This window comes from Varanus komodoensis, unplaced genomic scaffold (assembly GCF_004798865.1).
Source record: "Varanus komodoensis strain SLA01 unplaced genomic scaffold, ASM479886v1 scaffold1, whole genome shotgun sequence".
NCBI classification, from domain to species: Eukaryota; Metazoa; Chordata; class Lepidosauria; order Squamata; family Varanidae; genus Varanus; species Varanus komodoensis.
The window spans coordinates 74,202,671-74,230,013 of NW_025335268.1; the positions used below are offsets into that span (position 1 = coordinate 74,202,671).

General features: G+C 51.4%; 1 protein-coding gene across 2 annotated transcripts in view; it reads left to right on the top strand.

The window, feature by feature from the left end:
- UBE2H (ubiquitin conjugating enzyme E2 H) overlaps nucleotides 1-27,343 on the top strand; it is a 51,920-nt gene that overhangs the window by 17,603 nt on the left and 6,974 nt on the right. Inside the window, exons 1-3 of one of the 2 annotated variants that reach the window (XM_044429228.1) lie at nucleotides 9,450-15,851; nucleotides 15,938-16,014; nucleotides 17,667-17,741. In XM_044429228.1, the coding sequence (XP_044285163.1) occupies nucleotides 15,790-15,851; nucleotides 15,938-16,014; nucleotides 17,667-17,741 (214 nt within the window). In that variant the 5' untranslated portion in view covers nucleotides 9,450-15,789. Of the gene's footprint in view, nucleotides 1-9,449; nucleotides 15,852-15,937; nucleotides 16,015-17,666; nucleotides 17,742-27,343 lie in introns of those variants that run through there. The other variant, XM_044429237.1, reaches the window with a different exon arrangement.

Here is a 27,343-nt window from a genome sequence, read left to right on the forward strand (position 1 = left end):
TGTCAGTTGTGTTCAGACAGTATAGCCTTTTCTTTTCATCTACAGATGGGAAGCTATTTTAAAATGACTGAAGTTGAGGTAGAAAGGATGGAAGCTCACGGGGTTCTGTGAGTTACAGCGGTTGTGATGTGCAGAGGGTCTCCGCAGTTTTCTTTTTTGTTTGGCCTTCCAAGGACTGTGGAGCAGGCCTGTGCTGCAGTTTTTCTAGTAGCCCGTTGAGGCAGAGAGACCGTGGATTCCCCAAGGCCACTCTCCCGTTCTGGCATTTCCAAGTGCAGATCTCCTTTTCTCTGAACGAGCTTGGCACTTCAGGGAAATAGGAGAGAGGAGAACGCGAGCTTCTGGGTTAGGTTGTGCCTTGAGTGAAAAAGAAGGCACAGGCTTAAGACCCAGGTGATGTTGGTTTCCAGGACGGATGCTGTTTAGGTACCCAGCACATGTGGTTCTTGGAAGAAAAGCGGAGTATCAGTGCAACGGTCAGCTTGCGCTCTGGTGACGGAAGGCTCGGATGTGTGTGACGAGAGCCAGTGGAGCGCTGCGGTTAGGAGTGCTGGCCGGGGACTTAGGAGATCCGGGTTCGAGTCCCCGCTCAGCCATGGAGCCCACTGGGTGACTCTGGGTCAGTCACAGACTCTCGGCCCAACCCCTCTCACAGGGTTGTGGTTGTGAGGATAAAATGGAAGGAGAACCCTGTAAGCCGCCTGAGGTTCCTTGCAAGAGGAAGAAAGGTGGGGAAGTAATGTCACACAATGAAAGATTTGCAGTGTGTTTTGGAGCCAGTGACCCAATGCATCTTTGGTTACTGGTGATGGATCCAGGGGTTCTAGTACTTCGGCTGTGCAGTTGCTGCAGGACACTGTTGAAACAGAGTAGTAGAATTAATGCATAAGGATATATACAGATGTTCATGCCCACCAACCCATTTCTATATAGCTGTTAATCTCGGAGAACATAGGAGAGTTAGCGCGCCAGTGTGGTGTAGTGGTGAAGAGTGCAGGACTGGGACTCGGGCGATCCGCGTTCCAGTCCCCACTCAGACATGGAGCCAGCTGGGTGACTTTGGGCCAGTCACAGCCCAGCCTACCTCGTAGGGTTGTTGTTGTGGGGAGGAGGAGGGGGATGTAACCACTTTGAGTTTGTTGTAAAAGTGGGATATAAATCCAGTAAGAAGCCCTGCTGAGTCAGCCCAGATCCATCTAGTCTAGCACTCGGTATGCACTGTGACTAGCCGTCTGTCCACAGGGTCCCTGCAGCCGGGAGGGTGCAATTCCTCTCCCTGCCCAGCTCCACGGCAGCCGGTGTGTGCAGGAAGGCCGCTTCACTCTCGGCAAGCAGGGTCCCCCCTCCCCGACTTTTTGAGTGCTGAGAGAACGGAGGCGGTGTAATGTCCTCCTGCAACTTCCAGAGTAAACCAAGACTTGGATGTGGGACCAGAGTTGCTGCTCTTACCTGCAGTGACCTCACCTGTTCAGGGTCATCCTTTGGGATTCTTCTGCCCAAAGCCGCAACTCTTCATCCGTGTGAAGCCCAGACTCTTCCTTTCCTGCCTTCTTGCTGTGTCTGGGTGTTTCCACACACACTTTTGCTAGGAAAAGCAGTCAATCTTTCTGGAAATATTTCAACCTAGCTAGGCCAAAGATTACACCTCCTAGGTATTGATTAGAAGGGAAGGATTAAGTCGGACCCTGTCTTGGCATGTGTCTTGCTTAGCTAATGGCCTGTTCAGGTACATGGCTCTAGGAATAGGTCTCTCCAGGTTTGTTTCTATATGCGCATGGAAGGTTCTGTTGGGGAGAAGGGGAGAAAAGGGCTCTGTGAGAGGATGGTGTGTCCAGTGACAATTCATGGTGAGTGGCATATGGAGACAATTTAAGCTTGGAAGACACCTGTTCTGTCCTTATTTAGTCAATTTGCAGGCTTCTTAAAGAGATCTAAAACTCATCTCACAGTCATTTGATACAGAAATTAAACAGTGTTAGCCTTAGTGATCATTTATTTGATCACTTTGTAGAGTTAACTAAGGCAGAAAAGTCGCCTTTGGCAAGTTGCTCCAGTCTCTGCTTTAAACCTTGCACAGACACACAAAACATGCGCAGTCCAGCTGTCTTTACGAGATTCTTGTAAGGTGCCCTGAGAAGTAGCTGCAGTGCTGTAGAGACCTGGGAGTATCTTGTGTAACTGCGGTGTGTTTTTAATGTTACGGCGTATCTCCACAGCCCAAGCAGCTGCAAAGTGACTTCGCTAAGAGGATTTTCCTTCCCAAGGAACTCTGGGAATGTTTTCTTGAACTGGAACTTCTCACATAAATAGAGCATAAGGCTTTCCTTCAATAACAAATTGGCTTGAGTTTGTGATGTAAGGAGACCATTCAGTCGTACCAACATACATGAGAAGCAGATTGAGCCTGAAGTTTCTCTTTCCCGATTTTGTGAAAGTACGCATCAGAATGGCAAGACCTCCCTCCTCTGAAGGACATAGACTGGGAGAGCTGTTGAGCGGAGTTCGACTGCACGCTGTGCGTCCTGGCCTAAAGCTGGAGCACCCTTAGCCTGGTGCTAAATCTTGGAGCTGTGCTGCAGGCGTTGTGGCTTTCTCAGATCACAGTATTTATAGTGCCCAAAGATCTTTGGCCAAGGATCTCTTTCTTTAGAGGGTGGAAGGGATTTGGGGTCAGGAGCCCTGACTCTCAGGCTTCTGTATTGCTGTCGAGGAGATTTGCGGTAGTGAGAAGTTTTAGTAAGTAGGGGTCTCCAGCATGGAGCCTCAGGGCACCCACCAGGCTCCTCGCACTCCCCAAATTTAGGATTTAAATTTTGTTAAAATTGGGCAGTTGCCGTGTCCCAACGCTAAGTGTGGCCCTGCAGCACCATCTTTGAGTCTAAAAGGTTGGCTGGGTGTTGTATCTCTGCCTTGCTCATAGTTGGTCAGTTTGCTTTTCTTTTAGTCTCATTAGTTTGCTTTCTGGAAGATGAGTGTTATATGACCAGTTATGTCCATGGAGGCAACTGTTTTACAATTCTGCAAGCCCCCCCGCCACTGTTGTGAGGGTGCCCACAGCACTCTAAATTTCAGATCTGCCTGCTGATCCTGAAAGGATGGGTGCCCCGTTTATCTATTTGGGAGGTGCATACCCCGCCTTTCACCAGAAAACCAGCCCCAGAACCTTTTTTTAACCAGACTTGAATGCAGGGCAAGCTGTCTGTCATTGGGAATGGAAATGTTTGGAAAATATTGTTCCATTCCTTGATTTGTTTGCTAAACCAGCTGCAATCTTGTGCTCTCCTGTTCCAAAGGATCCCAACTGCAGCTCCTGCAGACTAAGAAGACTGGGTGCCAAGAACTGTTCTGATAAGCCATTGATTTAGCATGTCTGGCACCAAGTAATCATTCAGCTCTAGGAGCTTCTGACTCCAGTAAGGCGATGCTGTGGAAAACCGGCCTGGTAAATGTGTGCACAGAAGGCTGCAGCCCTGAGCTGGATTCTGAGTTTTCCCTCTTCAAGAATCTTGCCACTGTTCTAAGCACTTCCTTAGATTCCTTGAAAGGAAAGGCATTTGAAGGGGGCCGCCGTGGTGTGAACACTGCAGGGCCCGCTTTGCAACTGGTAACACTCTGAAGTCGCTTACGCCCCTCACCCCAGGCTGCCTCTAGGAATCTGCAGATGGAGCACAGCCAGTTAGTGTTGAGTTCTCTCTCCGCACACCTAACAGTTGCTTGCAAATAGACGGATAATTGTGTAAATAATAGCTCATGGGGAGCAGCTACCTGTTCCGTGGATGGTTAGTGAGGAATAGAACTTTGTAGTCAGGAATGGCCCTTACGTTATAGATTTCTGCAATGACCCGGGCAACAACCGTCTGAGAAATTAATCTGTTTGACTGGAATCTTGTCCTCCTGATCAACATTGCTGATGATCTTTCCTCTGCAGAATGTGGATGCCGCCTTTTCTGTTCGCGATATTTTACAGCTCCAGTTAATTTGACAGTCTTTAAAATTGACAAACTGGCTTTGTACAAATGGACGTGCAAGATGGTGCGGAAGGAAAGCCAGGCAGCGTGGAAGTTGTAGTTACATATTTTTCAGTGGGCTCTGCAACAAAGTGTTGCAGCGCGTTCAAAAGGAGCATTCCTGTTCTGGGTGCCAGCCAGCCCTTCCCTCCAGGCAGCTCATTCCATTCTTCTTCCCCATCTGTCACACTGCATTCCTTGGGCTGCTGAGCATTCTCAGGCCTCACTGTGCTGGTTCAGGGTGTTTTGCTGGCTGCAGTATTTTGGTCACAGAAACTTTCTTCCCCGCTTCTGCGAGCTCGGTTGCTCTCCGGAGCGTGCCTGCTTTGGCCCCGATCTGGTAGCCCTCACAACGTGCCGCTCACTATTAGGAGTGGTAGTTACCCAGAGTCAACACATGTATGGTTAAATAACAAAACATATGCAGTGTTTCCTGTTTTGCTAATAACAGCGCCATGTGCCAATTCAGGTTGGGCCTGAATTAGCTGGTTTTAAAGCTCACCCCTTTTTACGCTTTGGGGCTGGTGCGTCCAGTGACGCTGTTTTACAGTCTGAGGCCTTCTCCCCACCCAGCCCAGCAAGCCCTCTCCCTCTTTTCTTTTTTCCATAACGTACCTTCCCGCAGGAGTGATTGTTGGAAGACAGCTCAGTGTGCTTTCATTTGCTTCCTTGCACTAAGATCTCCAAGAATTTTAGCTTGCCAGAGCGTCTGACTTCATGCTAATACTCTAGGAACCCTGGCAGGCTATGATGTCACAGGGTCTTGCTACTGGAAATAGGTGTGTGCATGTGTGTTTGTTTTTAGTGGAAGAGGGGAGTTGGAACAACAGTTTTGGAGCTTTTTGCTTGGGTTGCAGTAAGCTTCAGAAGTGGAGTAGAGGCATTTCTGGGTCCCCTAATGTCCAAAACTCCATGTTCCTATGTTTGGCGAAGTGCATATATCCGTTTTTTGCCTGCAATGCATAGGTTTGGATATATATTTACCCTTTTTATTCTCCCAGTATTTCAATTGTTAACTTGCTTTAGTTAGTGGGTTTATATTTTAACATTGGATGCTGGGCAGCTATTATTTTTATTTATGGATTGATTTGTTGTAAACCGTCCCGAGACATCTAAGTATGGGATGGTATAGAAAAGTTTTAAATAAATATAGGACTAGAAGCCGAGGAAGAGCACTGTGCAGAGTAACAGAGCTGTTTCATTTTTGGCAACGGGGACTGAAATGCCCATAGAAAAGGCTGTGCCCCACACTGTCTTGGTATGGGAGCCCAAAGCTCTCGGCTTTCGTCTTTAAAAATAGCCTGTTCCTAGAGCACTCGCCTGGGGCCTCGCCGCAGGTGCCGCACTTCCACCTCGAACTTCTGAACAGCTGTCCAGTTTGACCCTCTGGACTTGGAAGTACCCTGTAAGGTGTAGCCCAGGGCAGGGAGCAGACGCAGGTCTTTCTACGGGGTCCATCCTTTTCCCAAGGCCTTGTGTTTTCTTAGGCCCATCTTGGCATAATGTGATGATTGGCGTCATGTGGCCGGGGGGCCTTGGGCTGTTGCGGACGGAGGTCTTGCCCACGGTAGCAGCTTTGCCCACAGCAAGATCCTCAGTTGCGTGGGGCTTCCCTTGCGCAGGTGCAGCCGCTGCAGCCGGGTGGCACCTGTGGTCCCCGTGTCTTACGTCAGAGCTGTCTGCGCTGGCATAGGATGGGCGGAGGCTGGCGAGCGTGCCCCGTTGCTTCCCCACAGTCCCGTGGGTGATGCTGTGCCATCCATGTTGCACGACCGCCCCGCCAGCTGTTGGAGAAGATGTCGCACGATCTTCTCATGGTTCCTTAGCCTAAGCCCAAAATGCCTGTGCATCTCCCTGCTCTCCCATTTGTTAACGACCTCAGGTGTACTTTCTCCTCGTCAGCAGCTCTTCCAAGGAGGGAAGGAAGGGATGAGGTGTGATCGGCCTAGGAAGTTCAGGGGCGATTCTTCCGAGGGTGCTGCGTGCACGTTTGGTTTTCTTTGAATTTTATGCCAAGTTCCTGCCTCCCAAACAGCGAATCCGGCGTGCTGGGCAGGTGCTGCGGAGGGGAAGCTCCTGAAGCAGGCTGCGGAAAGGCCCCGCAACTCATAGCAAAATAAGCAGGGAGCCTCCACCTGCGTCAGTCCTTGGCCGAGCTGGCTGGGGCGTGCCTGGCACTTCCGGGGCACCTGGTCGTGGGCCCATCTGCAGAACGCCTCTGTGGTTCAGCTGGTTTTGGCCGGTAACGAGGAGAGGGCTGTTGCGTCCTGATTTTGGTCTTCCCAGGAGCAGCGGGACAGCAGTGTGTGAGATTAGGGTCCTTTTCCTTAAGCTAGCACCACCAGGCATGCTGGACTACAATTCCCAGCATGCCTCGGCCAGCCATGCAGGGGATTGCAGTCCAGCACACATGGGAGTGACTGGGGGATGCTGAACTGGATAAACTCGGACCCGGCAGAGGGGCCTGGCACAGGTGTATGTGCCCGTGGGGTTCCCTGGCTGAGCTTCAGCTCAGCCTCACATCTGGGCTGGTTTGCGCAGCCAGTTGTCTCAGATAATGCCACCTTAGTTCACTTCAGGCTCTGCCTTTTACGGGGTCCCAGGGTTACTCGGGACCACTCGGAGCATTAATGTGTTTGTGGAAGCTGCTCTTCCTGTTTCCCATGCCAGGCCATTTTAAGATGAATGGAGGGGAGTCTGTTGTGCCTGGTGGGACTGCATGTACTCTTACAAAATTCTAAACTTCGAAAGATGCTCCTCCACCAATGAAGCGAAGGGGGAACGAGAAGCCCGCCTTTCAGCTATGTGACTTAAAAGGAGGAGCCTTTTAAAGTCTGGATATAGCTATCTCGAGAGAACTGAAGGTCCTAGGGTGGCATGCATATCCTTTTCTGCTGTACTGCTGTTACTGGTTAAACGGGACTTGTAAGCTTTCCCCCACAGTGTTTCAAGAGCCTGTGAGACCTGTTTGACTGCTGGTGAAAGCATGAAAAGCACTGTGGGTGATGGTGTCTCTGTCGTGCCGCCGCCAGCTCTCCGGCAAGCGATGGCCCATCTCCTGAAATGCTCACATGGGAGAGTGTCTCTGGGAGGGCTTGGTGTCACTGTCCTTGGTTCCTTGTCCAGTTTTAATTGTGCACTTAATTCTCTTGACCAGCAGGGGAATCCTCCTGCACGCCTGCAGGAGTAATTTTGCAAAACACACTAAAGTTGTGGGTTCAGCTTTCAGAAGGGCGCTAGACAGGTTGTGGCCTTGGTGTCATCCGTGGGGAGTGGGGGGGCGTGGAGAGGCTGGACTCTACCCTCCAGCAAAACTGGGTGCACTGAGCCTCAAATAGCCACCCTGCAGGAGGCCTGGAAGGTTATCCCTGCCTTTATTTCATCCTGAAATGGGGATGGGGGGGGGGGGGCTGCCAATTGCACTGGGCCGGTGACAGGAGGGGGCCTGCTTAATCCCTTCCCCGTGAGCAGTTTTTGTAATCAAAATATCTTCAAGCTGCCTTTCCTTCTCAGTGGGAGCACATGGGGAGGGGCAGTTTTAATTAGAAAAATGGCCCATGGGGAAGGGGTTAAGCCCACCCCCCACTGCCGCCTGCTGCTCTGATCAGATTTGCAATTTTCCCTGCAGCTGCAAGCTATACTTGAGTGGTTTTTTTTAAAGTCTGGAGTTTGCAGATCTTCCCTTTCTTTTCCTCGGTGGTGTAAGAAACAAGCTGGTCCTCACTGGGCTGTAAGAGGCAAATGACGACTGGCTGGTCAGCCAGGAGGGGGGGGGCCCTTTCCGTGGGACTTTAGGGGGCTGGGGAGATGTCCTGCTGACCCGGTATATTCCGTGTGTGAACTGGCTGACACTTCACAATGGCTTTCGGGGCATTCCTCAGCATAGGAGGCAATCTCAGGAGAGCGCATGCTGGGCAAAGATATTATGGGTCAAGGGACATTTTTTAGAAAAATCCTGGGAAACCGTAGGGACTGCTACTTGCATGTAAGTTTTGCAGTATTGGGTTTGATGGGACAGCCGCATTTCATGCGGTAGATGTGATCGTTGCGTAGAAATCTCAGCGTTCATAAAGCCCTTCAGACTGTTGGAAAGCACCATGGTATCGCAATAATTGCAGTTATTTATTACATTTTTATATTGCCCCATAGCCCATGGGCTCTCTGGGCAGTGTGCAATTTAAAATTATATATACAATAAAATTATATTAAAAGAATAAAACCATTGACAACATTAACTAGGCAACAACATTGCAGTGTTAATAACTTGAACTCTTGGTACAGCAGCAAATAATAAAACCCAAGAGTCCTGTGTGACTCAGTAGTTAAAATGACCAGAGAATAAAAAGGCTTCACCTGGCACCAAAAGCATGACAAAGATGGTGCCAGGTGTACTGCTCTGGGTGCCACTGCAGAAAAGGCCTTTTTTCTAATTGTTACGTCCTAACCCCTTATTTCTTTAGGAGGCGGTTCACTGATAAGGATCTCAGCATTCAGTTTTAAAGGATGGGTAGAAATGTATGGAACAAGCCGTTCCTTCAGATAACCTATTTGTTTTTCAGCGCCAGGCCAAGACCTTTTTATTCAAACAGTATTTTAATGTTTAATATTTATAGGTTTTAATTGTGCAGCCAATGTGTTTTCGGGTTTTAATTGTAACTGTTATTATTTTGTATGTATTTATTTCTGTGAGCCGTCCCGAGGCTATGCAGCAAGGGGACGGCATGTAAAAACTTTAAATAATAAATAATAAATAAACCCGGCCCTAAGCCATTTGGGGCTTTAAACAAGCACTTTGAATTGGGACTGGATTTCAGCTGGCAGCCAGTGCAGCTGATGGGGGGCTGGGGTGGTGTGATCCCAGGGACCAGCCCTGCGAACCGCTGTGCCGCCCTATTCCGAATTAGCTGGAGTTTCTGGGCCGTTTTCTAGGGCAGCCCCATGTGGTTCTCACAGCCCGGATGAGAGGCTACCAGAGCATGGGCAGCCATGGGCAGACTCTCCACCTGTCCAGGTCGGAAGGTTGTTGGCAAATCAGCCTAAAGCAGATCAGAGGTACCGCTGGCCACTGGGTCCACCTGCAACTCCAGTGACAGTTCTGGGTCCAGGAGCACCCCCAACCCACGAACCTTGTCCTTTGGGGAGTGCAGCCCCATCCAGGACAGGGTGACAGTCTCCCAGCCTTCCCAGAACTGGTGCTTTGCAGCAATGAGGGCTAGTGGTCGGTGGTGGTTGTTGTTGTTGTTGTTATTATTATTAGAACATTTCTATGCCGCCCCTTGCCGAAGCCTCGGGGCGGCTTACAACACAATAAAATACAATACAATACAAAAATAACAATATAAAATTAAAATTAATAATATAAAATAAATAACAAAAATAATTGTAATCCAACATCTGGAGGGTGTTAGATCCGGGAAGGCTGCCTTGTTGGCACAACTCAGTGGGATCAGGCGGGTGGTAGCCCAGCTGGAGCTCTGGTGGACAGCCGTCACCCAGTGAGTCTGTGGTTGAAGTGAAGCCTAAACTAGGTGTGTGCTTTCTTGCTTTAAAACATGTCTTGAACACTGTCCGGGGCAGGAGTCCTCTCCGAGTGGTGTCTCGCGATGGATCATACATCAAAACTGATGGGGCGTTGAAACCAGAAAAGCAGCAGCAAACCCACTAAAATGGCGACCGTGGAAACGGACACTACCCAACGACAGCATCCCGGGGCTTGGGCTTTGCTTGAGGTCTCTGTCCTTTTCGCGATTCGGCGTGTGTCAGCTTCTGACTTGTGTGGCTGATGCTGAGGAAGGGGAGAGCTCCTTGCCGCCGAATTGTCTATTTGTTTCCCCAGCGAAGGACAGCGGTTACTTTGAGCCGGTCCGTGCTTTCACCAGCTCTCCTGGGAATGTAGCAAAGGGTTGGTCCCTCTTGTCCTGCGTGGTACGCTTCGTCCAAGGCAGCTGTGGTTCAGTCACACTGGGGTGTTTCTCCCCTCATTCTGCCTGGTGTTTCCTTAAAAAGCTGCTTCTGTGTGCGTGCGTGTGTGCCGGTTCGTTCATTGCCCAGCTCTGCCTCCATCTAAGGATAAGAGTAGCAACAAGAAGAGCTGTGCAGAATCAGGCCAATGAGCATCTGGCTGAATCTTGTGTTCGCACCCTGCATGGCCAGCCAGCTGCCTGCAGGATTTATCAAGCCGGGCAAGAGACGGCAGCACTCTCCTGCCCATGTGCCCCAGCAAGTGGTGTCCACGGGCCCCCCGCCTGTGATACTGAAGGTAGCACACAGCCGCCAGGACTGGTCGCTCTGGGCAGCCTCCTCTTGCATGAATTAGGCCAGCCTCCTTTCAGCTGTCCAAATCGGGGGCCACCCCATATCTCAAGGCAGTGAATTCCACAGTTTAGCTCTGTGTTGTGTGAAAAAGGCCTGCCTTGGATCTGTCCTGAATCCCTCTCTCCTTCAGATGACTCCATGTTCAAGTCCTGTGAGAGGAGACCCCCTCGCAATTCAGCACTTGGTGGGCATCTGTCGTGGCCCCGTTACCTTGCTTTTCCGGAGACAGATAATCCCGGTTGTTGTAGCCCTTCCGCGTTGGAGAGTTGCTCCAGCCCCAGTCCGGGCCGCTTTCTGTACTTTCTCCAGTCAGCATCGTGTTCAGGTTCAGGGACTAGTATTCGCAGTAGTGCTTGCACCGCAGTTCTGCATAAAGTGATTAAGACCTTGGCAATTCTGTGTTCGGCCCCTTCTCTGGTTTTGTCTAGCGTGGGGTTTGCCTGTTGCACAGTAGCTGCGTGCCGAGTCGGCGTTTTCATTGAGCCGTCCGCTCTCTCTTGGTCAGTCGCCGCTTGGTCAGTGCCCACCGGCTTGCAGTGGCCGCACTGGCCAGGCTGAGGCCCGTCCGCTCACTTCGGGAAGACCCTCAAAATCCCCTTATTTTAACCATCCTATATAATTGGGTTGTTACCAGCGCACCCGGCCATTTCACCACTCACTCCTAATTCCAGTTCATTTACAGAGAAGCTGAAAAGAAGTAGCTTCAGTACAAGTCCCTGTGGGAGCCCGGTGTTTACGTTCCCATTTAATTCTCCGTCGGTGTTCCTACTCTCTCTCTCCTTGCCGTTCTTTAACCAGTTACTGTTGATAAGGAGATACTTTTGAATATGAGAAATGCCCGGATGCTTATACTGCTTGGCTGAGCAAGCCCCCATCGGAGGCTGTGTTGCTTGGAGTGGGCGGGGGCTGGGTTGTTGCATGCTTAGGCCTCTTGCGTGTTGCGTGGCTGAGCCAGGTGGGGGAATGTTGTGCGGCTGGACTACTGATGGGACTGTTGCTTGGGGCCAGACAAGTGTGAGGAATAGGAGCACCTCCAGGTCTAAATTTGGAATGAGAGGCAGCTGCTCAAAGCTTGCTAGAGAGTAGTCTTAATTGTGCACATCTGCTTTTCAGCCCTTAAAATTCAGCAGTATGAGATGTCCTAATGATGATTAATTGAGACTGGCAAAATGCTTTAAGTTCAAAGGGGTAAGCTCTGCACAAGACCGAATGGAACCTCAGAATCCTGAGGGGCAGCTTTGCATTTCCTCCTCTGGCTTATATTCTAAGCTACCCTTGGGGCTTTCTTTTAGTGAATCTAAATCTTAGTATGTTTGAACTGGGCATACTGGTTTTGGCGCCCTTGTGGGCTTGGGTGGGAGGAAGAGCACAGTCATGTTGGCCCAACAAGGTTATGTTGTGTGCAGTCACTTTTGCCGTTGTGTGTGTGTGTTTATTACCCATAGCTGCCCTTAGGCACCTCATGGGAAGGCAGTTTCTAACAGAGAAGGATGCTCCCCTTGTTGGATCCGGGGCAGAGAGTGGTGATGGAGACAGCTTGTCGCAATCACTGGTGTGTGGCTGTCAGAAGAGAGAATCAGGGCCTGTACGTTTAGGCAGTTTGGGAATAACGGAGGGAGGCCCTGCCAAGGGTCCAAATGCTTTGCTGCGTACCTCAGGCGGTCCGTGCAAGTTGGCCTCTGCAGCTGGGAGGGGTCCACAGCGTTTGGATATTGTGCCGGCTGTATGCACAGGGTGGGCCCAGCGGTTGAACGGCAGCGGCTGGCTGCTCCCCAAATGACTGCAACGCTTCGTGAGGTGCCTAGCACAGGAATTGCGTGGAAAAGGAGAGCGCCTGAGCTGGGCGTTCATGGTTTCTGATTGTGATTATCCCTGTTTCTGGCTTGTTGGTGTATGTGAACCTGGAAAGTCTGGCTTGTTTACGGGTGACCCAGGCCAGCTAGTGAAAAGAGCTTGAGTAGAAGAGTCAGGTCGGACTTCCCCCAGAGAAGCCTGGACAGCTGCGGCCTGGTGTGGCTGGGTATCAAGTAATTCTATCCAGATCATCCCAGCTGTCCTGACACATCTCTGGGTACCAGATGTTGGAGCAGGCGCTTGCCTGCCTGAGATCCTGCTTGTGAGTTTCCAGGGGAAGACACAATTTGATGACGCTTCTGCAAGATTTTGGGGAGACAGGAATACTTTGAAGGGGTGAAGGCGACCCAAAGAGAAGAAGAGCGGTTTTGGAGCTGAGCAGTGCCGCTTCTGTATGTGTGCAGAACTGGATCGCCGTGTCGTCCAGGCTGTGGAGGGCAGGACCTTGAGAAGTTTTGGACTTTGTTCCAAGAAGCACGGCCAGTGGTCAGGAATGCTGGGAGTTGAAGTCCAAAATGTCTGGATATCCACTTCCTCCTCATCCCGATCTGGAGCATTACTGTCCAACCTAACCGGCTGGGTGTCTCCAAGGCAAAGATCTCGCTCAGCTCTGCTTTCAGCAGCAAGCAGCAGAAGCCGGGGCTGCTGGAAGGAAGTACTCGAACCTATGATTCCATGAAAACGAGCTGAAAACAAGATGGCCTTAAGGAAACCGCTGTGACAGCCGCGCATGAGGCTCTGTGCTGTGTGTGTGAAGAATTAGATTCTTGGGGTTCTGTTCAAGAGCTGTTGTGATACAAAAACGCTTTGGGCTTTGAGGACACCGGTTCCAAGTGCCAGAGCAGGCTGGCTTCGGTGTGCAGAGTTCTGCTTAATTTTGTTTACGAGAACTCCAAGCTGCACCGAGTTGCGTCTGGGGCAGGAAAACAGACGCTTAGAATTAAACCCTCTGAATCCCAGGAACTGGTTTTGAGTACCAAAACAAAATGGGGCTCTCAGTCTTTCCACACACAAGTCAAGTTCTGGTTATGCAAAACTTTCTTTATTTCAGCCGTGCAATTCAGGCTTGGGGTGTTTCTGCTGTTGTTGAAAAGCTGCGAGTCAGAAATCCTTGCCAGTCTGTTGCAAATCACTCAGATCCACCAGTGGAACCAGATGCACTTTCCGTCCACTCCAGCTCAGGGCACAATCCAGTATTGTCCTTTAACCTCACTGGTGCGCAAAATTACAGAGCGCTGCCCTCCCATTTCTCTTCATTTCTTCATGGCAGCCCCCGAAAGACAGCCCGGATCAATCTTACAGCACTTCACTTCTTTAAAAAATGCACACTGGTCTTCTCCCTCCTCCCCCAAATCAGCCCACAGAAACTGAAATCGGCAGCTGCTTTCTCTGAAAATAACATGTCTATTGTCTCATGTGTGGCTTCAGATTTGGCATGATCGTTGCTTCGGAGAGGTTGCTTTCAACAGGTTATTTGAGGGCAAAGGAATGTCTTAGCCTTACCAAGAATTAAGCTTGCGCCTTCGCTTATGTGCCGTTTTCTCCTGGAGGCAGTTTGCTGTGGCGAGGACATTATGTACTTCAAGTTCTCCTTTGTGCATAAGGGCTAAAGTTGACTCTCAAATCCTTTGGGGATTTTGATAGCTCTCTCGCAGAAACCCCATCAGACCATGAAATGTGTTTGCTGCAACACAAGGTAGAAGTCATGTCCTGGTTTAAAGTGGAAGCTTTGCCTTCGGCATCTTCTACCTGTGCCTTCTTAAGAAATGCAGTCTCTGAGCATGGGCAGAGTGGGTTGCCCTGACAGTGACTTACCTCCCTTACCCAGGAACCAGATGTGCCCATAGATGCCCCGTGCAAACCCACTATCTGGCGCAGGGAGTTGCTTCCTGAATATCCCTGCTTCCATTTCCGTTGAAATTTAAAGCGAGTTGCTACCATTCTAGCCAACGAGCAGTTTGGGAAATTCTCTGGCAGCCCTCTGAAGGTTGTGGGGCACACCATTTAGGGTGCGTGGGATTCCCCTGGAACTCCTAGAGAGCCTTCCAGCCCAGGATTGCTGGAATCTCTTGCAGTTTTGCAGCCCTTTGTTCAACACCTCACAGATTAAAACTAGCACCTTGAATGGGATTCAGCAAACAGGAATGCTGGCACAAATGCCGGAACACCAGCAAAGGGTGCTGTCAGTGACCTACCTAGGCCAGGACAAAATGATAAAAATGTGCTCGTATTTTTCAGGAAGTCACACTCTTAGATGTTTTATGCTCCCATTGTGCTCTGTGAATACGGCCTTTGATCTAAAGTACCGTTCATGTGAGTGTGTGTGTGGGGGGGAATGTTCTTGTTTCTCATTGGCCTCTTGCCTGCCACTCTGCCCCCCCCCAAAAAAAAAGCTGGGGGGAAGGTTAGTATCCCTTGAGCTGCTGTTCACAGAGGCAGCTTCAGAGCAAAGTCAAGATATCTGCCTTTCAGTCACAGCCAGACTAGCACCTCTTCTGTCTTCAGCAAACTCGTTAGTGCTGGTGCATTTGACTTTTGTTCAAGAAGCCACTTCCTCCAGGGTTTGAAACCTGCTTCAGCATTTCAAGCAGGAATGCCAGTTCGCACGACTTGGTTCTTGAAAGAAAGCCATCTTTCCAGGTTTTTTCCCATGCTGGCACTTGTGGGGCTTCTTCAATAGAGCTGGGAGAACCGAAGCCACTGATGCGGCTAGATGCTATGCTGGCCTTCATTGTGGATTATTTTACCCAAGTCAGCCTGTCATGCTTATGGGCAACCTCTTTCATTATCCTCTATTTCTACACTGCCCAGTAGCCAAAGCTTTCTGGGCAGTTCACAGTCATTTCAGGGGTTGGCATGTCATGCAGACCTGGCGAGCTGGGCTTGTATTATGGTTAAACAGACCTCACATAGCCCAACCTAACCCACGCTTGCTGGGTTTGCATGATATTGCCCCCAAACTGGGGTTGTGTATTCAAAATACTGCATGCACTTCACTGTAGGTTAGTTACATAGTCCGTGAGTTGGTGGTGTTTCATGTCAACAGGCCCGCTGGGTTCTGCTTCGGCTTGACTCAGGGCCGGCTTGTGGGGTTATATCCAGATTGCAGATGGACCCTGCAGTGAGGCGGAGCTGATGCAGGAAAGTGTCCCGGCTTGTGCTTCTCCCTTCTCAGCAACCTGGGCGTGCATGTGCACTCCTGCAGGCTAGTGAGAGCACTGTGGTCTAGTAACTTGAAGGAATTGTTCAAAGTCACTTTAGGTTGTAGTTTGTTCTCCCTTATGGGAGTATGGCAAATCTTGTATAATCCCCAGGCCCCATCGTAACCCAGATACAGTGTCTGTATGAGACAGATGTTTTTCTTCCTATGTTTCCTTATCTCTTCCCTTTTTCTGTCTCCCTTTATCTAATTTTTGATTGTAAGCCACTCAGGACAGAGACCTGTAAGCCTGTAAAGTGCCAGGTGCATAGATATACAAGTCAGAGAATGCAATCAATAGAAATAAATTTCCAAGTTAGAGGCTTTTATATCTTGACTTATGTTTTGCCTGCAGGATGTGGCAGACGCTTTGTTCTGCTTAAAGCACTGAAAATAACTTTGAATGTGTTTTGAATGGGCTCCATTGATGGAAGGATTATTTCAGACTCGCCTGCAAAGTATTCTAACGATTCCAGGTCTTAGTCATTCCTGGCTTGCTGGGGTTCTCGGGAGGCACATAAAACCTTCAGTGCGTAAAATGTTTCCTTTACTTTGCCTTCAGTATTGAAAGTAAACATGAAGTCACGATCCTAGGAGGACTCAACGAATTTGTAGTCAAGTTCTATGGACCACAAGGAAGTAAGTGTGCCATTCCCCCCCCCCCCACTCCTTGGCAGTGCTGATGGAGCGAGTACTGAAAAGATGTTAAAAGGAAATTACTGTGTATTAGTTTGCCAGCGAAAAGCGAGCACTGAGGAAGAAGATGTGGTTGTACGTGGCACATGCCCCATGTGTCTTCTGAAACAAAACTCCTTGGCCAGCATTAGGGTGCCAACTCAGGTGTGTTGCCTACCGCTCCTGGCATCCCCCAGCCAGCAGGTGCCAGCGGGATGGGGTTGGTTGCACAAATTCATCCTCTGATTCGCAGCAGCTCCTGAGCCCTTGGGCAGAGAGATGCCTTCTGCAGGCCTTGCATCCTTTCAACCGGAGATGCCAGGACGTGAAGCTGAGGTCCCCTGTAGATGAGGTGTGTTCCTACCGTGGAGCAGTGGTGCCTCCCTGGAGAAAGGCCTTCACCGGCTTTGCTTTTTGCCAGAGCTGTTGGAGGAGGGTCTTAGCAGCTGTCCAGATCACCAAAGCGGTCTCCTTTATGGACCGGGCTGGAAATGTGCTGGGCTGCTTGGTGAGGGAAAGCAGCAAGAACAGACTAAAAAAGAAGTCGATGTTGGACATCTCTGAATGAAGGCAGTCTTTTAAATGCAGAGGTTTCCCCCCAGTCTTGCCTCTCATGTAAGATGGATGCTTCTGCTCATACGGTTTTCTTATTAAGCCCTGCAAATGTACTACAGCTTTGCTTGAAGTCCCTTCCTCCTTGGCCAAGATGGAAGCCAAGCAGGTTGGTTGCTGGCCTATTCAACTGCCTGGAGGAAATTTCATGTACTTCCCTGCCTAGAACTCCTAATCGGTGGTGACCAGCTCAGCAGATAAATGCAAGTCTGCTGTAAGATAAGAGGAATATGCATGTAGCGTGTAGGTTTCTCTTTCCTGTTCTGTTGTTTTTATGCTCATGCAAAATTAAAACTAGGACAGTAGAGCCTCAAATAATTTTGGTAATCTTTCTGAGGCTCAAGCCATAATTACTTTTCCTCTTCACAGGTAAGCTTGGATACATCCAGGTTCAGCCCAGTTCTTTTTTCTTTTTCTTTAAACTGGGATGACCTTGGCTTTCCAGTGCATGCATATTCAGGGAGAGAGACATGTAAATATTCTCCCGTCATCTATTCCCAAAGGGATAATGGTGGCAGATTTAAAAAGGGGGCACAGCTCAAGTTTCATCTGAGTGGACTCCTACAGTAGTTCTGGACCTTTATGGGCTGGGTTGCTTGCTTAGCTCAGTCCTTCCAAGTGGGTGGCCACCAGATGAATCTGAGTTTGAAGGGCAGCAAAGACTGAATTAGGGTAGCAAATCTGGACACCGGTGCTGGTGGGAAGAGTGCTCTTCTGAGCAGGGTTGCTTTCAGCTACAGGGTTGTCCAAGAAGCCAGGGTGACCGCTCAGAGAAGCCCTCCTGCACAAGTCCCATCAGAAAGGGTGGTCTTGTCGCACTCCAGTGCATTCTGATGGGGCTCCCAAATTAGAATTTCCTCGTGGGCAGGTGCTGCCTTTGGCCCTTTGCATGCTTGTCTTAGAGGCCCCCCTGAGCAATCTGTTCTGGCAAATTTTGTGTGTGGGCGGTTCTTATTTTTTGGGGGTGTTGCACAACTAATACCCTGTTCCCTCCTTGATTGCAGCACCGTACGAAGGTGGCGTGTGGAAAGTTAGGGTGGACCTTCCGGACAAATACCCCTTCAAATCCCCATCAATAGGTAATGAACCCCAAACTATCCATTCTCATTTGTTTGCTTCCTGTAAAAGTGTTCAGACTTGCGGATAACACTGCTGGTAGGGATGTTTGCTTTGGTTTGTAAGAGGAGGAGAAGGAGTGGAGAAATACCCTGTAAGTTTGAGAAATGTGCGTGCGCTTTCTCCAAATAGATGTGGGACACCTCCCACGGCCGCAGCTCCCATTTACTTCTGTGGAAAAATGTAATATGGTGTGTGGCTGCCCCCTACAGGGCGAGGAGGTGCACCACACCGGAAGAAACCGGGCTGATCGGATGAGGAAAGCCACTGATGGGTTTTCCGTATTTCTGGAATACTCTCATATGTAGGTTGCATTTTTTCTCGCTACCCCCCACTTTTTTTTGGATGTGGGGCAGGGTGCAGAGGGGCAGGCCTGCCTTTCAAAACCTGGTCCTGACGTGAGCGGCAAGGAGGGGAGATGGCCTGGCTTTCCCTCCATCCGGAAGATGCTGGACAGCTTTTGTCCTCAAGTGGTTGCTCTCACTTTTCTCCCCAAGGACTAGTTAGGGCAGTTTCCCCCCACTTCATATAAGTTTCCATTGCACTGGATTGAAACTCCCATCATCCCCAGCTGGGACAGCCAGCAGGCCCAGAGCATCTGCGGAGCTGCTCTAGTGGGGAAGGCTGCTGCATGGGAGACAAGAAAGCGGACACGGGCTGGAGCCTGAGGGCTGCTCTTGAGCCACGGCACTGCAGTGACGGAGGCGCTGCCTGCCACTTCCCAGCCGGGTCCAGGCTGTGCTGCGGCGCGATGGATTCGCTCTCATTTCTTTTCATAAAAATAGATGCGATTTTCAGCAGACTCGGTGGAGGTGGAAAACGCGCCTCGGTTGTGGTACATCCCATGTTGTGTGCGGTTTCTAAATTGAGGCTTTTGTTCAGCATTGTCAGTAAGCCTTTGTCTTAAACTAAAACTGGGGGAGGAGACAACGCAGGGCGAAACTTAAACCTCCTTGCTCAGAGTCTTGGGAAGGCGCCTGCACACTCGGCGTTGACTCAGCACTCTGCCGCGAAGTGCAGGCTGCTAGCACAGCCCACGGAGGCTCTCGCGGGGAGCAGCAGCTGCCCGGGGCCAAACCGGTGTGGGGCGTGATGACGCCCTACGTGGCTTGAACAGGATGGGCCTCTTCGGCTCCAGCATCTCGGTTTTGAGTCAGCAGGCTGCGGCGGCTTGTGCGGCTTAAAATAGACTTTTGCGTAGTATCTATTTCCAGACTGTCTGTCTCTTAGGCTTCCTTGGTTTGCTTTTGAGGCACCGTTAGTGCCCCGTGCGCACCGTTGCCCTGCAGTATGTGTCCGACCTGCATCCCAGGCCATCTCAGCTGTCACCGAGTGGCCGGAAAGCCTTCTGGGCGCGCTCAGTTTCTTCAGAGATGAAACAACCACGGCAGGTCTGGCGGTGTATCCACCTGTCGACAAGCCAACTGTTGCTTACCCTGAAAACCGCAAATCCCAAATCGTAATAGCGTTCGGCATTAGCTCCCCCAATAAAGCCTCGTATGCATGCCACGCATCCCAGTCTTGAAGGGTTTGAGCTGTAATTAGAGCAGCTGCTTCTCAGATGTTTGCTTTGATCGTCTTCTTTTAATACGTCCAGCATTCAGGTCATGGTGATGACGCTGCAAAATGCCAGAGCTCCTCCATTAAGCTTTCCCATCGTGTGCCTGCCTCTGGGGGGTGGTTGGTGCATCCCGGCTGGCTCGGTATGTCTTGTTCATCCATGGAAGCACAAGGGACATCTCAGGTCTTCAGCGCGACACAGCCCGCACTTCAACGGTCTGGCCATGTTCTTGCCGGCAAACACATGTATACACTGGTCTGGCCACTGATCAGTGTATGGAGAGGCAAGTCATCTCTGGTGGGGGCAGCCTAGGCACCACTGCTCTCCCTTCACACACACACACACACCCACCCGGCCTCTTGGGCCCTGGAGGGCTGGGAAAGCCTTCTGTGCGGGTTCAGGCACAGCAGCTGCCTCAGGGAGAAAGCTCTTCCTTGCCTTCTGTCCACCCATCTTCCCGTCCCAGAGCTGCTACTGCCGCTACTGCCTTGGGTCCTTTTGCCCCCTGGAAGTTGCCAGGCGAGAGCCACAGAAGCGTGGGAATTCTGAAATGCAGATCTGTGTGCCTTGAGAGCAGCTTTGGGTAGAGAGGTCAGAGCAAAATATGTCAGTGGCTGGAGGTATTCTGCAAGGAGAGAAGGCTGAGGAGATGTTTTGGGTGTGGAGCCCAGAGCTTTGGAATTTTGATCTCCACCCTAGTTTGGCCTGTTCTTTGTAGAAATAGCGTTGTGGTGAGTTAACGTGGCTTGCCTCATTCTCCAGAGCAGTAAAGTGAGACCAGAATAAAACAGGGGCAGTGAGGACCAAGGCTGCTTCAGCCGTTTGTAATGCAGGGCTGCTCTCCTCAGTGAGAACATCTTCAAGGAGCTGGGCATTCCAGGGCAATGGGATTCGTTCATGTAGTCATTTCATTTCTCTACCTCTCTGGGTGGTTAACCAAGTTAAAAGGAACATATTAGACAAAAAGAACAGGACACCATAACAATAGAACAATACAACCTATCAGACATCAGCAGTAAAAATAAGCCCCCAGCAATCGCATGGAGTTGGCACAGAGGTACAGCAGCAATACACGATAAAGTACAGTATTAAAACTAAAGCTGCTGGTTAAGTTACCTGGGAAATAAAAAGGTTTTGCCCTGGTGCTGAGAACAAGAGTAGACACCGGGAGTACCTCTTTTGGGGGCTCATTTCATAAATTGGGTGCCGCAGCCAAGAGGACCTTTCTCATCTCTATTAATGATTTAGATGAGGAAGTACAAGGAATGATAAACAAATATGCAGATGATACAAAACTGGGTGGGATCGCAAACTCCCTGGAAGAAGAAAGAAGATCCAGGGCGATCTTGATGCACCTGAACTCTGGGCTGAAACCAGCAGAATGAGATTCGATAAGGACAAGAGCCAAGTCCTCCACCGAGGAAGAAGAAACCAAAGGCATCGATACGAGATGGGGTTACGTGGCTCCACAGAACGGAACAAGAAAAAAAGTTCTTGGAGTAATTGTGGACAGTAGGCTAAACATGAGCCAGCAATGCAATACAGCTGCCAAAAGGACAAATGCTATTTTGGGATGCGTTAACAGAAGAATTACTTCCAAATCATGAGAAGTAGTATTTCCCCTATAGTCCTCCCTAGTCAGACCTCACCTGGAATACTTGTCCAGTTCTGGGCACCAAGATTTAAGAAAGATGCAGGAAAATTAAGAAAGGGTCCACAGGAGGGCAACGAGAATGATCCAGGGTTTGGAAGCACTGCCCTGTGAGAAGAGACTGAGAGAAATAGGTAGGCATGCTCAGCCTTGAGAAGTGAAGGCTGAGGGGGACATGGTATCACTCTGTATGTACCTCAAAGGTTGTCACAAAGAGGAAGGTCAAGATCTCTTCTTGCTGATGCCAGAGTGTAGGACATGGAATAATTAGTTCAAGTTGTGACAACCCAGATTCAGGCTGGACATCAGGAAAAGCTTCCTCACTGTCAGAGAAATACGACAGCCCAGAGAGGTCGTGGGCTCTCCCACACTAGAGATCTTGAAGAAGAAATTGGACAGTCATCTGAGTGGGATGGTGTAAACTGGTGTCCTGCAACAGCAGGGGGTTGGACCCGATGGCCTTTGTGGCCCCCTCCAACTCTAATATTCTATATTTCTATGGTTCTGTGGTCACCATCTTCATTATTTCCATGGGAGGGTGCTCCCTAAGAGGGACCCCGAAAGATGATCTTGGGGCCAGGTAGGTACATGCGGGACAAGGTGTTCCTTCACACGCCCTGACCCCAAGCCATTTAGCACTTCAAATTTTGATACTGGCACTCTGAATTGGGCTCAGACTTCAGCTGGCAACCAGTGCAGCTGAACGAGGATGGGCAAGGTGCGATCTCGTGGGCTGGTCTCCGTCTTCAGTGAAGTGTCCAAGCTGAGTGCAACTCCGAAGGCTGGCCTCAAGGAGTTGCACCTATTTTTGCTGTCCCGATCTGGCATATGTCAGTAACATTTTAGAATATGTTCCTGGGAACAGGAGTATCTTGGATGGAGTGGGCAAAGAGAATGGGATGAAGCGGGAGGCTAAAAATAGTAGTTTGACAAGGGAACCAGTTACCTTGGGAATGGGGCCTCGCTGGGGGTTTCCAACAGAGTTTGGAAAGTCATCCGGGCATGCTCTGTGTCTGAATTTCCTGCCTCGAGCAGAGGATTGGGCTCCATGGAAAAAGCACCCTCCCTCCAACGCCAGGGAATGGTTTTGTGGTTCACAGGTGCAGGGAAGGCAGTCTGAACAGAGTTAAGCAGTAAAGAGTGGAATTTGTGTTTCCTTTAGGGTAATTTAGCCTCCTATATCTGTGAAGGGACTGCAGGTGGCGCAGTGGGTTAAACCGCTGTGCTGCTGGGCTGGTTGATCGAAAGGTCGCTGGTTCGAATCTGCACAACGGGGTGAGTTCCCATTGCTCCGTCCCAGCTCCTGCTGACCTTGCAGTTCGAAAGCATGCAAATGCAAGTAGGTTCCGTGCACTTCGGTGTTTAGTCATGCCGGCCACACGACCACGGAGACTGTCTGCGAGCGAACGCCGGCTCCCTCGGCCAGGAAATGGAGATGAGCACCGCCACTGAGAGTCAGGCATGACTGGACTTAATGTCAAGGGGAAACCGTTACTTTACCTTTACCTGTGAAGCAGCATTTTATCCAGGGCTGTGTAAGTTTCTGAGGATGGTGGCTACAGAGTTCTTTGAAAAGGGCTCCTTGAAAATGGCTGCTGGGTTTGGAAAAGCCTGAGCAGCGGCTGAATGAGATTCAGAATGTGGCCTTACCCCTCCCATGACTAGCAGAGCCTGGAATCATGATGGGAATAATAAAAGTTTAGAGAGATAAGGAGTGCACAAAAGAAAATGATGTGCATCTTTGAAAAAAGCATGTTCTGCAGAATACAGTTTCAAGAATGATTGCCTAGTCAAAGAACTAGATTTTATTTTTAGAGCAGAACATTCTGGCGAGCGAAGGGAGGCAAGGTGGAGGACGTGCAAGAGGGCCTGCCCCTGGCCTGCCCCGTCTCGCTCACGTTGGCATTGTCCCTCCAGAGGAGCTTCTGGTCGGACGAGGTAGGAAGGCTGGACTTTGTTCAGAAGGCCTGCATCAGATTTTTAACTGAGATAACGGACGGATCTGACCCCAGTTGTGTGGCTCAATGCGCGACGTGCGTGTCACAGCTTCAGCTTCAGCCAGGGCCGATCCAGGGGAGCCTCCGTCCTGCCTTAACAGGGCACCATCTCATGGCGGAGGGCGACTGCCTTCTCATCAAAGCAACCGCTAAGCCGCTGGAGAGCTTGCCAGAAGCAGAGCAGCCCCTGCAGCTGCAGCAGAGCCTGCGAGAGGCTGGGCCCCTGGGTGGGGGCAGCAGCAGCAGCAGGAGTGCAAAGCCTTGGTGGAGGCTGCACTGGGAGGGAGGTGTTAGCTCCGCCAGGGCCGGAGTCCATGGCTCCTGGAGTTACGTGAGCGCCGGATCTAGGAGAAGAGGGAACCGAGAAGCTGCAGGGAAAGCGGGGGACAGAGTGCTGCAGACTGGAGATGGGACGCCGCAGCCAACAGCAGGAGGGGGCCGCATAGCCCCGCGCCTCTGTCACCCCACACCCACGACCGGGAGGTGCTGCCTCCGAGGCATGGCTCCCTACTGGCCTAGCAGGTGCATCCCGGAGGTGTCTTTGCTTCGTGTGTCCTCTCTTCCTGGCCGCGCTTCTGCCGCAGCGCCCGCTTTGGAGCGCCCCTCTGCGCATGCGTGCACGGCTTGGGTGCTCCTGAGAGCCCTGGCCAGGACGGAGGTGTGGGGGGCCGCGCAGGGGGGCCGCAGGAGTCTCCCGTCTTCCTCGGCTTGGCACCGAAGCGCCCGTGCTGCTTGGCTGCTCCTTCAGAGAGGCGCTGGCGTCTCAGTGAGGGGAGCCACGCAAATCGGGGTTGGCCCAACGGTGGTCGGGCTCATGCTGGCTGGACAACTAGTTGCCTCCAAGGCGTTGCTGATGCTGGTCGCTGGTTCAGCCAGCAGGGTGTGCCCACCGTGGGCGTGAGCGGGGCGTGTGAGTGAGGAGGAAGGGGCTTCGTGCAAGGATTTCTCAGGATGCAGGGAACTGGTGCCCAGGGCGGCCTCTCCCTCTCCCTCTTTGCTGCACAGCCCCTGAGAGTGGGTCACGCTTTGCCTTCGCTGCAGCAGCAGCAGCACCTCCTTCCGTGCAATTTTGTGCGGATTGGGAGTTCCGGAAACCCTCGGAACAGTCACCATTGGTGGGGAAGGGGAAGAACATCGAATGTACGCCCATTCTCCGATGACTGGTGCTGGAGGAGAGCTTTGCAAAGACTGCAGACTGAAAAGACCCACAAGTGGGCCCTAAGATCAAATCAAGCCAGAGCTTTCCCTAGAAGCAGGAATGGCAACGCTCAGGCGGCCATATCCCAGGAAGGCAGAAGTACATGGAGAAGACAGACAGTCATGCTAGGGAATTGCAGGCTGGAGGAAAGGAAGACCAGCCATAAGGGAATCCGCTGCCGCCTCGAGAGCTGGGCAGAGCGGGCGTGGAAAGGGCATCCTGGCAGGCTTCCATTCGTGGGGTCCCCGTAAGGTAGAGGTGACCTGTTGGCACAGAAGAGCACAACCCTGGGCCGCCCAGCCTTCGCTCAGCCTGCTTCTCAGCCCTGCTGCCCCCCCCCCCCCCGCATCCCTTTCATCTGGCATTCACTTTCTTTGGATGATGTGCTTAATTCAAGAGATGTGGGTCCTAGCTTTTGACTTTAAAAATCTTCAGGGCGGCTTCATAAAGCTCAGCAGACAGCACAATACTCAGTAACAAAAAGCCTGCAGGAACAGAAATGGTAACTGAATGGGTTAGAAACAGCACCAAAACGAAGTGCTATTAAAAATATGAGAGGCTGGAAGGGGCTTAGCAGTGCTACCTGGACACACCTGTAGGAGTTGCAGAATTGGGGTTTGTATTGTGCCGTCACGTCATCCTGGAGTCCGGGTGTCCCTACGAACGAGCTCCCTCCGAGAGGTTTTGTCCTTGAAGACCCTGCGTACAAGGCCTTGTACACCTGAGGCTGTGGCTGCCTTGATGGACCCTCTCAGAGCTGGTCTGCCTCCGCCAGCTTCCTGCCTCCCAGCTTCGGTGTGCTTGCCTTCTCCAGGGCGTTTGGCCTTCTCAGGAGGCGCCTGAAGCACAAGCCTCACTAGCATCGTTTCCGTTTTCAGGGAAACCTCTGGCTGGATCTGATCTGATCTGAGGCCCACCTCTTCGCCTTTGAAGCCCCTGTTTCAAATGCATCGGTTTTCTTCCTGCTCTCGTCCGTCTGGCTCTCTCTACCGGCTAGAGTCACACCCAGCACGCCTGGTGATTCGAATGCAGTGCCATGCGTGATCGCGGGCTTGGTCTCCAGTGGGACGTCCCTGCCTTTGAGGGTCCCGGAGGACCTGGGGAAGAGACCTGAGATGTCCTCCCTGAGAGCCTTTTGCCTGAAGGCTGCAGTGCACGAGTTGCGCCTGGAGCCTCGTGTACCAGAAACGGGACATGGCCCCCCGGGAGTGGCTGCTGGCGCCCTCGACCGGCCTCTCCGTGAAGTGGTGAGCTGGGCGCGAGAGGCCGTTGGTGTGACCCAGCAGGCCGCGCTCGCCTTCCGAGGGCCCTCCTGCACGAGGGAGGCATCCGGAAGTGGACGGGCACAGCTCCTGCTCGTGTCGCGGAGAAGGCGAGAGGCGACCTGCTAGGGAACTGTGCCTGAAATGGAGGATGGGTCCTGACTCTGTGTGTGTGTGTGTGTGCGTTGCTTCTGAATGCCTGCTTTCCCCATGGAGCACAGCCATTGCTTTGACAGGAAGCTTTGTGTCCTGCAGCGAAGGCAGTCCTGCAGAGGGAAGGGTGGTGAATGCCGGCTTCCTTGGTGAGCCTTGTTTCCCCCCAGTGCCCGTGTTCATGTCGTGTACTCCAGGTCTGTATCCCAGATCTAAAGTCTCTGTTCTGCCTTACATTTTGCCCTTGAGCCTGGTGGTATTACGCTTAAATCCCAGGGAGGGAAAAGTGGCCTGGGTTTGACAGTCCTTCCTTGCCTAGTTGCCCGTGGTGAATAAATACTGGGGAAGCTTTCCAGGTTCATCTCTTTCTCACCCCACCCGCTTTTCAAATGCCTGAGAAAGAATCCCAGGGAAAGAAGTATATCAGTTGATTACTTCTGTGGCCTTGGGAGTATCCTGTTGGGCACTGATGTAAATTGGATCGCGTTACCATAATGAACATGCCCACAGACACCTTTGCCATAGGCTAGGTTAGCTGGGTGTCATTTCGGGGATCAAACACAGACCTGCTCCTTTTCTGTGGCTGCTTTGGCCACATTGCATTCCCTGCGGCTTCGTGCCTGACAAATAATCTCTGTTTGTGCAGGTGCAGCAGTCTGTTTTTCTCTCCACGGCAAGGCACACGCTGTGTCTTATTTATCTATTTATCTGTGCTGCCGCCACCCTGAGATACTGTAAAGGGTGGGATGCAACACATTTAAATACATAAATAAAAATAAGTGCTTTTAGTGCGCAGGGGAGAGGTCACAGGCCCCAGTGCCGGATCGCCGCAGGGATGGTTTTGTGCCAGCTGCTGCTGCACATCTGGCACCGCGCGGGAATGCTGGAACTCTTGTCCTGCTTAAAAAAGCAGATGCAGCCCTCTTGAATGCTGCTCTCTCACCTCCTGCTATTACCGTTCCTTCCTTCTGTTATCTTCTCCCAAGTTTATTATTACTTCTTACTTCTGTACCTCCCCATCACCAAAGTGCTCCGGTGCTTTACAACCACCCCAGTAGTGAACTCTTTGGGGCATCTGCCTGCCTTTTGCTTGGGTAACTCCAGAAAGCACCCAGCAGGCTGCCCGCCCAGCCCTGTGCCCCTTCAGGGTATGCTTGGCAGGCATCTTTCTCTGGCAAGCCTCAGGCCATGGGTTCAGGGCAGCTCTCGAGTCTTCTGAGCTGACGGCTCGCGGTGTGCCTGCGGAGCCAGGTCGCTTGGCGTCTAGGAAAGGCCCCAGCGCGTGGGAGCCCTCGCGGAGCTCCTGCTGGTGGGAGCCGGCAGTGCTGGGGCTCGGGAAGGGAGCAGACCTGTGCTTCCTGTGTCTGAGCTGGGGCTCCTGGGCTTCGGCTCCAGCACCATCTGCGATCCCGAAATGGCATCTGGAAACCCTCACGGTCACAGCAGTAGTGGAGTCTGAACAGGGCCAGCACCTCTCCCATCTGTCGCCTCGCTCATCAGCTTCTAGGCAATCTGGTGTCAACTCCGTGCGGATCCCCCATAAATTCTTCAGCAAGCAAGCCTGTATTTAAGTGCCAACTTCATGTTTCATTGAAATGGGCTTGGCTTGCTAGGCAGCTGCTATTTGGGGCTTTGGTGAGCCACGATTAAGATGTTCTGGGGACTGCTAATCAGTTAATTGGGGTTTCTGTTATTAAGGCTTAGCGAGTATGGTGTCTCAACACGACGCGCTGGCCTTGGCCT